Raw genomic sequence first — 12839 nt, 5'->3', positions numbered from 1 at the left:
AGTAACACATAAAAGACATACACACATAAAACAATATCCAGATCGCGTAATTCGAGCTGCGAGTGCGATTGCGAAAAGCGATAAGCGATAAAACATGCGATAAACATCGAATAAACCTTGATCATTACTAAATACTCCACATAATACAACTAACGTAAATCATAAAATAGACTAACTACAAGTCAAAGAAGTCGAAACAGGAATTAAGCAAGGAGTGACAGATCGCAATTAGCAAACTTGTCTCCCTTTGACTTCAATCCTGACTTTGACTTTGATTTTCGATACACGGAGTGTACAGCCTCCCCTAGTTGAGGGAATTTCGTCCCGAAATTAGGCCAAAGCTGTAACAAACAACTGCGGGTACTTCGCCTTCATGTTGCTTTCGAGTTCCCAAGTGAACTCTGCGCCTCGTTTGCCTTCCCATCGGACTTTCACAATAGGAATGCGCGAGCGTCTGAGCTGCTTGGTTTAGCGATCCATGATCTCGACAGGCTTCTCCACGAAGTGTAGTATTTCGTTTCTTTGGAGATCATCAAGAGGTACAATTAAATCATGTTCAGCCAGACATTTTCGGAGGTTCAAAACATGGAAAGTCGGGTGGACGTTGCTAAGTTCCTCCGGTAGTTCGAGTCTGTAGGCGACTTTTCCGATTCTTTCCAGAATCTTAAAAGGTCCAACATATCGAGGCGCTAGTTCCCCTTTCTTGCCGAATCTGACCACACCCTTCCAAGGTGTTACCTTTAGGAGTACGTAGTCGCCAACGTCAAATTCAAGGGGCTTGCGTTGTCTATCGGCGTAACTTTTCTGACGCCTCCGAGCTTTCAGCAGATTGTCTCGAATTTGGAGGACTTTGTCAGTCGTTTCTTGCAATAGCTCAGGACCGGTTATTTGCGAGTGCCCGATCTCGTGCCATACAATAGGCGATCGACATCTTCTTCCGTATAAAGCCTCAAATGGTGCCATTTGGATGCTGGAATGATAACTGTTATTATACGAGAATTCGACTAGAGGCAGGTAAGCGTCCCCATTACCACCGAAATCTGTGACACACGAACGGAGCATGTCTTCAAGGGTACGAATCATTCTCTCAGTCTGACCGTCGGTTTGAGGGTGGAATGCAGTACTTAGATTAAGCGTAGTACCGAGAGCCGCTTGAAACGTTTCCCACAGACGCGAGGTAAATCGAGCATCACGGTCAGAGATGATGTCACGAGGCGTCCCATGTCAACAAATGATCTCATCGGTGTAGATTCGGGGCTAATCGTTCTACCTTGTAGTCTTCTCATATTGGTAGAAAGTGAGCAGATTTGGTTAAACGGTCAACGACAACCCAAATGTTGTCGTGACTTGATGGCGTGCGCGGGAGTTTAGTTATGAAGTCCATAGCTATACTCTCCCAAGGGGGTTATTCGAGTAAGCCGGAGGGTCTTTGGTGTTCAGCCTTAACTCTCGAGCAAGTCAGGCACTTTCCGTCGTAGATAGTGATATCCCTCTTCATGCCCGGCCACCAGTACTTGTAGCGAAGGTCCTGGTACATCTTGTCGGCACCGTGATGAATAGAAAATCGGGATTTGTGGGCTTCGTCCATCAAAATCTGTCGCAAACCAGTCTGCTTGGGGATCCAAATTCGGTCCAGATAGCGGAATATCCCATTCGACTTTTTAACAAGATGGGCTCCATCGTGGTGGATTCTTTCCTTCTTCAAGGTGCATTCGGTAAAACATGCATGTTGGGCTTTGCGAATGAGGGTTTCGAGATGGTGCTGGGCTGGAACATTACGAGCGCTATGCAAATACCTTCGTCGGCTGAGAGCGTCGGCAACGACATTTCCTTTGCCTAGGTGATAACGAATCTCACAGTTGTAATCGTTCAGAAGTTCTACCCATTGGCGTTGACGCATATTAAGTTCTCTCTGGTCAAAGATGTGTTTTAGGCTCCTATGATCGGTGAAGATCGTACACTTGGTACCATACAGGTAGTGTCGCCAAATCTTTAACGTAAAAACAACTGCGCCTAGCTCGAGGTCGTGGGTTGTATAGTTCTTCTCGTGGATCTTGAGCTGATGAGATGCGTAGGCGATAACCTTGTCTCGTTGCATAAGAACACAACCAAGACCAAGGTTTGAGGCATCGCAATAGACAATGAAGTCATCGTTTCCGTCGGGTAAAGTGAGGATAGGAGCATTGCAGAGCATATGCTTGAGAGTTTGGAAAGAAGACTCCTGTTCAGTTCCCCAAACAAAAGGCTTGTCCTTATGCGTGAGATGGTAAGCGGCATAGCGATTTTAGAGAATCCTTTGATAAATCGACGATAATAGCCCGCTAGTCCGAGAAAAGAATGGACTTCAGACGGGTTCTTCAGTGTAACCCAACTCTTAACTACTTCAATCCTCGCGGGATCGACATGAATACCTTAACTATTGATAATGTGACCGAGGAATTGAACCTCCTCCAGCCAAAATTCGCACTTGGAGAACTTGGCATAGAGTCGATTCCCTTGGAGTAGCTCGAGAACCAAACGTAGATGTTGTGTGTGTTCGGCTTTCGACTTGGAATAGATCAGGATATCATTGATGAACACGATCACGAAGCGGTCAAGAAATGGTTTACACACCCAATTCACCAGATCCATGAAAACCGCGGGTGCGTTGGTTAAACCAAAAGGCATAACAACGAACTCATAGTGGCCGTATCGAGTGCGAAAGGCGATTTTGGGTATATCCTCCTCTTGAATGCGTAGTTGGTGGTAGCCTGAGCGTATATCAATCTTCGAGAAACACGTAGCACCTTGTAGCTGATTAAACAAAATCATCAATTCGAGGCAGGGGATAGCGATTCTTGATTGTCAACTTATTCAACTCCTGATAGTCGATGCACATCCTGAATGACCCATCCTTCTTTTTGATGAAAAGGACTGGTGCGCCCCATGGAGAGGTGCTCGGGCAAATGAAGCCTTTATCAAGCAATTCCTGGAGCTGACTCGAGAGTTCACGCATTTCGGACGGATAGAGTCGATAAGGAGCTCTAGCAATAGGGTTGGCTCCAGGAATGAGGTCGATAAGAAAGTCGATATCACGACTTGGCGGAAGGCCACGAAGATCGTCAGGAAACACGTTAGAAAATTCCCGAACCACAAGGACGTCTTTCACTCCTGTCTTTCCTTTCTTTACCTCCTCATCTACTACAATATTAGCCAAGAAAGCTTTGTATTCCTTGCGGAGATACTTGCTAGCTTGGACACATGACATGAGCTTAAGACCTTTCGAAGCAGTTTCACCATAAACACACAATACATCACGATTAGTGAGCGCGAATTGAATCATCTTATCAAAGCACACAACTTCGGCATGGTTTTCACGAAGAAAGTCCATGCCTACTATGATGTCAAAACTTTTGAGCTGCATCGGAATAAGGTCAATCGGAAAGATGTGATTGTTGAGTTCAAGAGTACAATCACGAAGAACGGAATTGACGGCGACGGTTCTTCTGGTGGCGACTTCGACATCGAACGTCGAGGGGAGATGGGAGCGCTTACAATTTAGGAGCTTCTCGAATTCAAACGACACAAAACAGTTATCGGCTCCAGTATCAAACAAACACGAAGCATAAATACCATTCACAAGGAACATACCATTAACCACATTGTTGTCGGCTTGGCCTTGGCGCGCATTGATGTTGAAAGTTCTGGCGCGGGCGGCTTGTTGCTGTTGCTATTGAGGTTGTTGCTGCTACTATTGTTGTTGCTGAGGCTGCTGCTGCTGGGGCTCTTGTTTCACAGCCCTGTTCGGGAACATGTTCGTGAAGTGGTTGGATCACCACACGCGAAGTAGACTCTGGCGTTGACCGCGGGTGCTTGAGCCGCTTGTTGGCCTTGAGGAGCTGGAAGTAGAGCTTGATGAGCAGTAGCTTGAGCTGGTGCTTGGCGAGGACCAGTACGGCAGTTAACAGTGAAATGGCTGTACATATTGCAGTGTACGCAAAAACGGCAGGTGATACACACCGGGTGATGATAAGTACAGGTCGGGCAGGCAGGGTGAGGGCCTGTGTATGCACGCTTTACAGTCGGTGCATAGATAACTGGTGCTGGTGCTGACCGGTGCTGGGGTTGCTGCTGAGCTGGTACGGCTTGGAGTGGAGCAGCAGTGGTTGTGACAGCACAGTTCTTGTTGCTGGAGCTGCTGTTGTTGTTCTTCCTCATGCGACGAGAGGACTTCGATGACTGAGATGTGGCGGCGGTGTCAGCGGTTGGTGCGGTGGTAGCTTGGTGCAGGTTCTTTGAAGCTTTATCCCAAAAACTAGCCTTTACTCGCTTGTCGTTGATTTCAGCGACAAGCAGGTAAGTTTCTTCGATCATTGCTGGTTTGGAGGCATGCACAAAATCTGCGACACAATCCGGCAGAGCGCGGATGTACTTCTTGATTGTCATGTCAGTAGTCTTCACTTGGTCGGGGCAGATAATACTGAGCTGCTTGTAGCAAGCAGTCAGAGCAGCGTTGTCACCATCTTTCTACTTAATGTGCCAGAATTCATCCTCCAGCTTATGGCGCTCATGGGGAGGGCAGAACTCTTCGAGCATAACGTTCTTCAACTCGTCCCATGACAGACCATAGGCTGTATCATTTCCGCGCTTGTTCCTCTCGGCCATCCACCAGTCTAATGCGCGAGGCTGGAAGACGCCGGTAGCATTCAGAGTGCGAAGATTGTCAGGACACCCACTCTGACGCAGGGTGACTTCAATTGAGTCGAACCATTGAAACAAGGCCGTAGGGCCATCTTCGCCAGTGAACTCTTTCGGTCCGCATGCTTTGAACTGTTTGAAGCTGAAAGTAGCTTTAGGAGTAGCTTTGGGAGCTTCGGTCCTGGATTCCTCAGAGGATTTGCTTACATTCTCGTACAGTTCACTCACGATCTGAGGAACAACCTTTGCTACTTGCTTGGAAACGAGAGCAGCAAGGCGTTTGTCTCTCTGTTCTTGGCGAGTAATTCGTGGGTGACGGGGTCTAGATGAGGGTCCAGATGACGACATTGTCTGCAATAAACATCGCCATAGAGCTTAAACATAATATATTCGAATCTCACCTCACACGCCTAATACTACTAAAGTTCAGGAACACGTATAATCACGTAAATACATAGGCACATAATCACAGATTCACATAAGCACATAAGCACGTATGGCACAGAATCGCAGAATCACAGAAATACCGAAGCATATAAGCACAAGAGGCAGTCAGAATACAGAAACCTATCATTCAAAGTCCGCGAGCGTTCGAGAATAGCGATTGCGAATAATATAGCGAGCAGTAATATAGCATGTATCATGGCGTAAAGTCGTTCCACAAATAGTAGCGGTTTGTTAACGTTTTGAGGTAGATGTGCAGTGCGAGTTGTGTGTGTTAATCAAAGCGAAGGGCAAAATCGTAACACATAACAGATAAATCACATAAAACACCTAAAATCCACATAAAATCGACAGATATCAGAGTCGGCAGCAGCGAACTCAGAATCGAAACACATAAAAATCGAGGAATAGATTGTCTGCGGCTATAGAGACGTTGACTGACCAAAGTGAGTCGACTATTCACAAAGACTTTTCGTACACACTTTGACCTTAGGGACTGTGCTCTCGCCTCGAATCTGGGCGATCGACACGCATCCTTCCAGTCATATTGTGACTTCAAGTCGTTGGAGTCCGTCGAGACTTTGGTGAGAGTTTTGTAAAACCAAAATAGAGGGTGGAACAAGTCGTCAAGGTTCGGGTTTCACCCCTGACTTAACAACTTTGTTCATGTTTTAATAAAATAAAGGGGAATTATGCGTCAAAGTATGGATTTCACTCCTGATTCAACGCAAATTCTCGTGTTTATAGATAAAAATGCGGGCCGAACAAGCAATTTATCAAGAGTTTGCGGTTTTCACACCTAAACTCGACCTAATCGCCCATTCATTTTCGAAAATTAAAGTGTGGTGACAGTGTAGCATAGGCGAGAATAGGGAGAAATAGCAGTAAGCTTGTACATAATCCCTACAGGATATGCACAAGTCGGTCTGTTGGTTCCTAACTATAGACTAGGTCGTTTCTAAGACATCGGCCCGGACTAGGTCGAGCCTTGCCTAATTCCCTATAGTTATGGCTCTGATACCAATCTGTCACACCCCAACCGATGGCGGAATCATTGGGGCGTGGCACTGAGTGAAACGGATTGTCCAGAAGTTTCCATAACAACTATAATTACCAATTATTTAAAGCAACATGTCCTATACCATGTCATAAAAGATAACATACTTATTACAGACAAGATCTAGTTAAATTGTTCTGTTCCGACAACTCAGATTTCAAATACAGACAATTGTTTATTTGTTTCTAGACCTTTCCTAGCCCCGATTTCACAGCAAGCCAAGCATATAAACATCCTAAGCACCTGTTACATATGTTAAAGTAAAAGTCAATACACATAGTGTAAAGGTGAGCATACAAGTTTAATAGATATAATAGAGTTCGAAATCGTTACGCATAACCAGCACGTACACAGTGTAAAATGAGGCATGTTAGTTATCGACATAAACCTATCGATACCAATGACTGCGGGTTGACTGCCCAAGGCAGTTCGTAATACACACTCACCACTGTGAGCCATCTAACAAATTGTCCTTAACAACCCCTGAGTGAACAGGTGCTGAGTCCAAACTACAGTACTATCGTTGCTAAGGCAGGTAGACAGCATTCCATGTGTAAACATAACAAACAAGCATTCATTAAGTCACGTATAACATACGGTAACGGTTAGCGTTAAAGTATTGCGTACTGTGTTCAATGTGATTTAGAATAAGTAATGTATGTAACACCCAAAAGTGCATAAAGCAAAAAGAGATCGAGTATACTCACAGCGATTGGTGGATTGAAGGAAGCGCTAGAGAGTAAGGTTAGCCTGATCAGAACGACAGCATAACGATAAGCAACACATAAAACGATGCAAAGTGTAAGTGGGTCGGACAACAATCCGATCGGATGGCAATCAGATCGAGTGGCCGGTTGGTCGAGTGACAATCTGCTTGGATGGTCATCTGATCGGGTGACCTTTCGAGTGGATTGTTTCTTCGTTTGGGAAGGATGTGTTTGTGTATGATGGCTTGTCTTTTGAAGTTTTTGTTGTAGTATTTTGAAAACATAGAAGTATCTCTACCTTTCAGGTCGGTCAATCGGAGGGACGTTCGATCGGAGGATAATCCGATTGGTTGAACACTTTAGTGAGAACAAGTTCACAGCAGTTCGTCACTCGATCGGATTGTAGTCCGATCGGGTGGCAACCCTTGTGCATTGAACATGTTGAAAATTGTTTAAGTGTTAAAGTCAGAACATCACATGGTCGAGTGGTAATACGATCGGACAGCATTTCGTTCAATGTTCATCATTCCAAGTTTGAAAATAAAAGTTGAGTGTGGGTCCCAAGGTGCAATCCGATCGGGGGGCAGTCCGGTCGGGTGTCAATCCGATCGGACGACAATCCGATCGGACGGCAATCCGTCCCAGATGTCACGGTCGTCTTCTTCCTTGGTCATTTTGATAGTTTGTCGTTTTATCGAGATGATTTGATAACGTGTTGAACAACAGAAACCTCGTCAATACTTGGTATACTGATCGGTCAGGAATCACCCAAATCCGACCAGTTAACTGTTCGAGATGGTGTTCCATGTTTAACCCGAAATCGGTAATCTCATGGATAGAATCTAGATCTTTAACCAACACTTCGACAAGAAAGAGTAGAAGATCAGAAGAAGCTCTGATTCTATCGGTTTTGAGTGCATTGGGTGTAAAAGAGTTGAAAGAAAGTTGGAAAATCATCTTTCAATCCTTTTCACTATGAATATGTTAAGATCTATGAAAGATCTATGTTTATTTATGTGGAAATCGTTCAGATCTAAGTTGTTCTTGAAGGATTGAAGCCAAAACATGAAGTTCCTAAGAACACCATGATGACATCATCCTAGAACACCTCAAATCTAGTGATTTCACGGTTAAAAGTTAAGATTTAAAAGACAGAAAGGTGTAGGAGTGCGTGTAGATTAAGAAAGTACAAGATTTAGGTTAAATACTTACAAGAATCGCGAGAAATCTGAAGAAAAGTGGGCAAGAAGCGCTGGTCGGACGAAAGGTGCAAAAAAGGTAAGTTTGTGATGTTGACAGGGGTATTTATAGGGTTTCCATAAAAGGAAAGGGGAGGAGAGGGCTGGTCGATCGAGTGGCAACCCTGGTCGGGTAGCAGCCCGATCGAGTGGCACCTCGATTGGATGGCAGCCCGATCGGGTGGCAGCTCGATCGGTTGGCCACTCGATTTGAGGGCACGGCGCGATGAGTTTTGACATTTCGATTCATGTGTTAAGCATTGCGATGCGATAGGGTTTCCTATTCAAATTACTTTTAATCCCAACTACTATATCAACATACAATCATCCTTAATTGTCTTGCGTTAAGCGTTTATGATTTGATTGTGATTTGAGTTTCGTTTGCGTTTCGATTAATCACCACAACATTAACATAAATAAACATGCACAAAGAACACATAAAAGACATACACACATAAAACAATATCCAGATCGCGTAATTCGAGCTGCGAGTGCGATTGCGATAAGCAATAAGTGATAAAACATGCGATAAACATCGAATAAACCTTGATCATTACTAAATACTCCACATAATACAACTAACGTAAATCATAAAATAGACTAACTACAAGTCAAAGAAGTCAAAACAGGAATTGAGCAAGGAGTGACAGATCGCAATTAGCAATCTTGTCTCCCTTTGACTTAAATATTGACTTTGACTTTGAGTTTCGAAACACGGGGTGTTACATTCCGCCTCCACCCATTTTGTGAAGTAATCGACAGCCAGTATGATGAATGTGACGGCGTCGGGTGCCTCGTGGAAAGGTCCCACCATATCAATGCCCCATTGCTGGAAGGGCCATGCTGTTGAAACCGGGATCAGATCATTCTTTGGACGGAGGGTCTTTGGCGCATGCCTCTGGCATGCATCACATTTGTGCAATTCATTCATAGCATCGACGTGCATGCCCGGCCAATAGTATCCGGCATTCATGATTTTTGCCACGACCATGCGTGGCCCAATGTGAATCCCACAGATACCTTCATGGATCTCCCAGATCAAGTAGTTTGCATCTTGGGGGTCCACATAGCGCAGCAGTGGACCCAGATATGACCTTCTGTAGAGGATGCCTCCGTCCATTTGGTAAAACAATGCCTTGTTTTGGATCTTTCTAGTTTCCGCTTTGTTCTTCGGGAGGATCCCCGCCTGCAAATATTGTATGATAGGTGTCATCCATGAGGATGACCCTATCTTTATAACGCTGACTTGGCGCAGCAGGACGAATGGGTTTTTCAAGACCTCGATTCGAACGTCTTTTACAAGATGTCGAAATGCTGTTGAGGCCAACTTGCTGAGCGCGTCGGTCGGCTTATTTTCGCTTTTGTTGATGTGAACAACCTTGTATGAATTGAATTGCTGTAGTAATTCCCTCGTCTGCTCAAGATAGAGCGCCATTACCTCACCCTTCGCATCATACAATCCATTGATTTGGCCAGCGACCAAAAGAGAATCTACATGCGCCTGTAAATTTTTCGCGCCCATCTTGATGGCTAGGTGCAGGCCTGTTAGGAAAGCTTCATATTCAGCCTCATTGTTGGTGTTTTTGAAATCCAACCTGATAGCATAAGTGAACTCGTGTTTTTCTGGGTTGACCAAGCGTAAATCTGTACCTGCACCGTCTTCATTTGATGCACCATCGGTGAACAACAACCAGAGTTCATCCGATGTGTCTTGCGGGGGCTTCTCAACTGCCCCACATTCTTTTATCTTGTCCGTCGGAACCTCGGTGACGAAATCTGCTAAAACTTGGCCTTTGATTGCTGGGCGCAGCCAATCGACCTAGTTCAATTGACCACTTTGCCAATCAACCTGAGATTTCGGGCTTTTGTAGAATGTTACCAATATGAAAATTGTTAAGGACAGTGATGACATGACCAGTAAAATACCTTCCCAATCTCCTTGAAGCATGTAGCAACGCGAGGACCAGTTTTTCCATTATTGAGTAGCGTGTTTCTAAGTCTGTAAGCATTCTACTCACATAATAGATTAGAGTCTAAACTCCTTCTCTCTCTCCACAAGTAACACTGAGCCGATTGCCTTGTCCGAAGCAGACAAGTATAAAACAAGGGGCTCCTTCTCAAACGGTGCTGTTAGGGTAGGGAGTTGGATCAGGCACTCCTTCATTTATTGGAAAGCTGCCTCGGCTTCCACTGTCCATTTAAACTCGTTCTTCTTCACATAGTTGCGCAGGGTACTAATGAAAGGAAACGACTTTGCAGCGTGATTTGACAAAAATCGATTGAGCGCGGCCAGCAGGCCGGCTAGTCTTTGCATCTCCTTGATGGTGCGAGGAGATGGCATCCTCTCAATAGCTTGAACCTTCTCGGGGTTAACCTTAAAACCACCCTTAGTGACCATGAAACCTAAAAACTTGCCTTCTTCCATCCCAAAAGAACATTTGCTCGGATTGAGCTTCATGTTCACGCTTCGAAGTGAGTTGAAAGTTTTCTCAATGTCTTTCAGCATTTGGTCCTCTTCAGGACTTTTGATCACTAAGTCGTTGATGTGCACTTCAATGTATTTCCCAATATCATCACCAAAAGTTTTATCCATCAGACGCTGGTAGGCCGCGCCAGCGTTTTTAAGCCCAAAGGGCATCTTATGTAACAGAATATACCGATTTCTGTATGAAATGCGGTCTTTTCTTCATCTTCCAAGGCCATCTAGAGTTGATGATAGGCTTTGTAACAATCCAAAAAACACTTCCACCTGAACGGCGCGAGAGAGTCTATATTCTTATCAATCTCAAGTAGTGAATAGCAATCTTTCGGACATGCCTTGTTGAGATCTGTATAGTCTACCTCACATGCGCCACACAAGTCTGATAGCGCACTTCGGTAAAGATACATGCCTTCAGCAACTCACAAACTTGCTCATTCATCGCCTTTGTCTTTTCGGACCCCATGCTGCGCTTCCGTTGCACTTTCGGCTACACAGACAGGTAAGTATTCAAACAACGCTCAGTGACATCGCGCGGGACACCGGTCATGTCTGATGGTGTCCAAGTGAATATATCCATATTCTTAAAGAGCAGTTCTTTTAGATGCGACCTGATATTTGGGGATATCGCGTGACCAATCGTCACTGTTTGCTCTGGACACTTTTTTGGTTCTATTAGCGATGTAACCATGCTGGCCTTCGCTGGCCGAGCCTCATCAGTTTCCATGACTTCTTTTCTTGAGTAGACAATTGCCACCCCCGTTTCGGTTGGGAAACCGATAGCCGAGTGTGGGGTGGAAGTTACCATACTTATTTCTCCTTGCGTTTCTCTTCCAATCAAGAAGTCGTGTCTTGATTTAACTGGCATGACCATGAAATTGACGTTGGTTGTTCTTGAGTGTTTGTCGTCGGATAGCGTAACTGGGAACCTAATCTGACCTAGTGGAAATATCGTTTCATTACAGAAACCAGACAATGGGTAGTCCACTGGTTCCAGGCGTGCCTTATCTTCAGGGTCGAATTGATCGAAACATTGCTCATAGATTATATCAGCTGTGCTCCCAGGGTCAATGAGAACATAGTCTATCTCGTAATGACCTATGATGCCAGTGATGACGACGAGGCATGTAGAGCGGGGTCCCCGTGCACCACTTGAAAGATGACTTGCTTCTTTTGCCATGCTGGCTCGAATGGGCGTTTGCCCTTGCTTTTCATGCTCTTTCTTGGTCCATCAACCATGTGTGTTTCAAACCTGCGGACTTTCTTCTGACCCCCGTCATCATTTCTTTGAATCTGGCGCGTCTCCTTGCGCACATTCTTGACTAAATGACTCAGCTTGCCACTTTTGAGAGCCTTCTCAATCTCTTGACGTAAATTGATACAGTCATCAGTCAGATGACCTGTATCCTTGTGGAAATCACAATAGAGATTAGGATCTTGACCCTTCTTGTTCGACATTGGTTTTGGAGCTTTGAAATCATGATTCTCCGTCATAAGAACCTCCTTAGGTGTCTTGATTAACAGAGTGTAGTGCTTCTCTCTGTTTTCGTTCTTTACCACCTTAAGGTAACCAATTCTATCGATCGTATCATGCGCATCCTCTTTGAATCGAGACCTTTCCTCATAACCGCTGGACTGGTTGGACTTCCAGCCAGGGTTTTTGCTTTTGTTGCGCCTGTTAGATTCACGCGCATTGTTTCTTGAGTAACGATCTTCTGAGTAATAACTGGACTTGGTACCTGTCAATGACTCTTCTGATTGCGCGACTACTTTGGCTGCTGCCATTAACTTGTCCCATTCTTTAGGCATACCGTCTCTGCCTGTGATAGTCTGGTTCAGACTATCACAACGGATCACCTTTTTGAAGTGGGCGTGCATCAGATCTTCGCTCACTCTACCAATTTCTAAGCACTCTTTGTTAAATCGAGTGATAAATTCTTCCAAACCTTCATTCTCTCGTCTCCAGATATCCATAACTTCGGATGTGTTGCTCCTATATCGCCTTTGTTGGCTGAAGTGGGCTAGGAATTATTCTTGAAAATCAACCCATGATTTGATTCTTCCTACTGGGAGGCTGTCGAACCATGCGTGAGCAACTCCCGTGAGTGTTTGAACGAAGAGATGGCACCACATAGGTATGGTCCATCCATCCACCACACCAACACTTGTAAAAAGTTGAACGTGATAATCTGGATCAGTAAGGTTGTTAAACTTACCCACAATTTGAAGAAGTTTGG

The 12839-nt window shown here is 44.8% G+C and overlaps 1 protein-coding gene across 1 annotated transcript; it reads right to left on the bottom strand.

The window, feature by feature from the left end:
- Positions 1–5832: 5832 nt before the first annotated feature.
- Positions 5833–10099, bottom strand: LOC110919349. Its single transcript, XM_022163621.1, has 3 exons — positions 9973–10099; positions 8863–9923; positions 5833–5838 (listed from the first exon to the last, which is right to left on the bottom strand). The coding sequence occupies exons 1-3, from the start codon at positions 10097–10099 to the stop codon at positions 5833–5835; spliced, it is 1194 nt and encodes a 397-aa protein (XP_022019313.1).
- Positions 10100–12839: the final 2740 nt, after the last annotated feature.

The sequence above is a fragment of the Helianthus annuus genome, chromosome 16 (assembly GCF_002127325.2).
Source record: "Helianthus annuus cultivar XRQ/B chromosome 16, HanXRQr2.0-SUNRISE, whole genome shotgun sequence".
In the NCBI taxonomy this organism is placed as follows: domain Eukaryota; kingdom Viridiplantae; phylum Streptophyta; class Magnoliopsida; order Asterales; family Asteraceae; genus Helianthus; species Helianthus annuus.
This window is presented reverse-complemented; position numbering and strand designations above follow the sequence as displayed.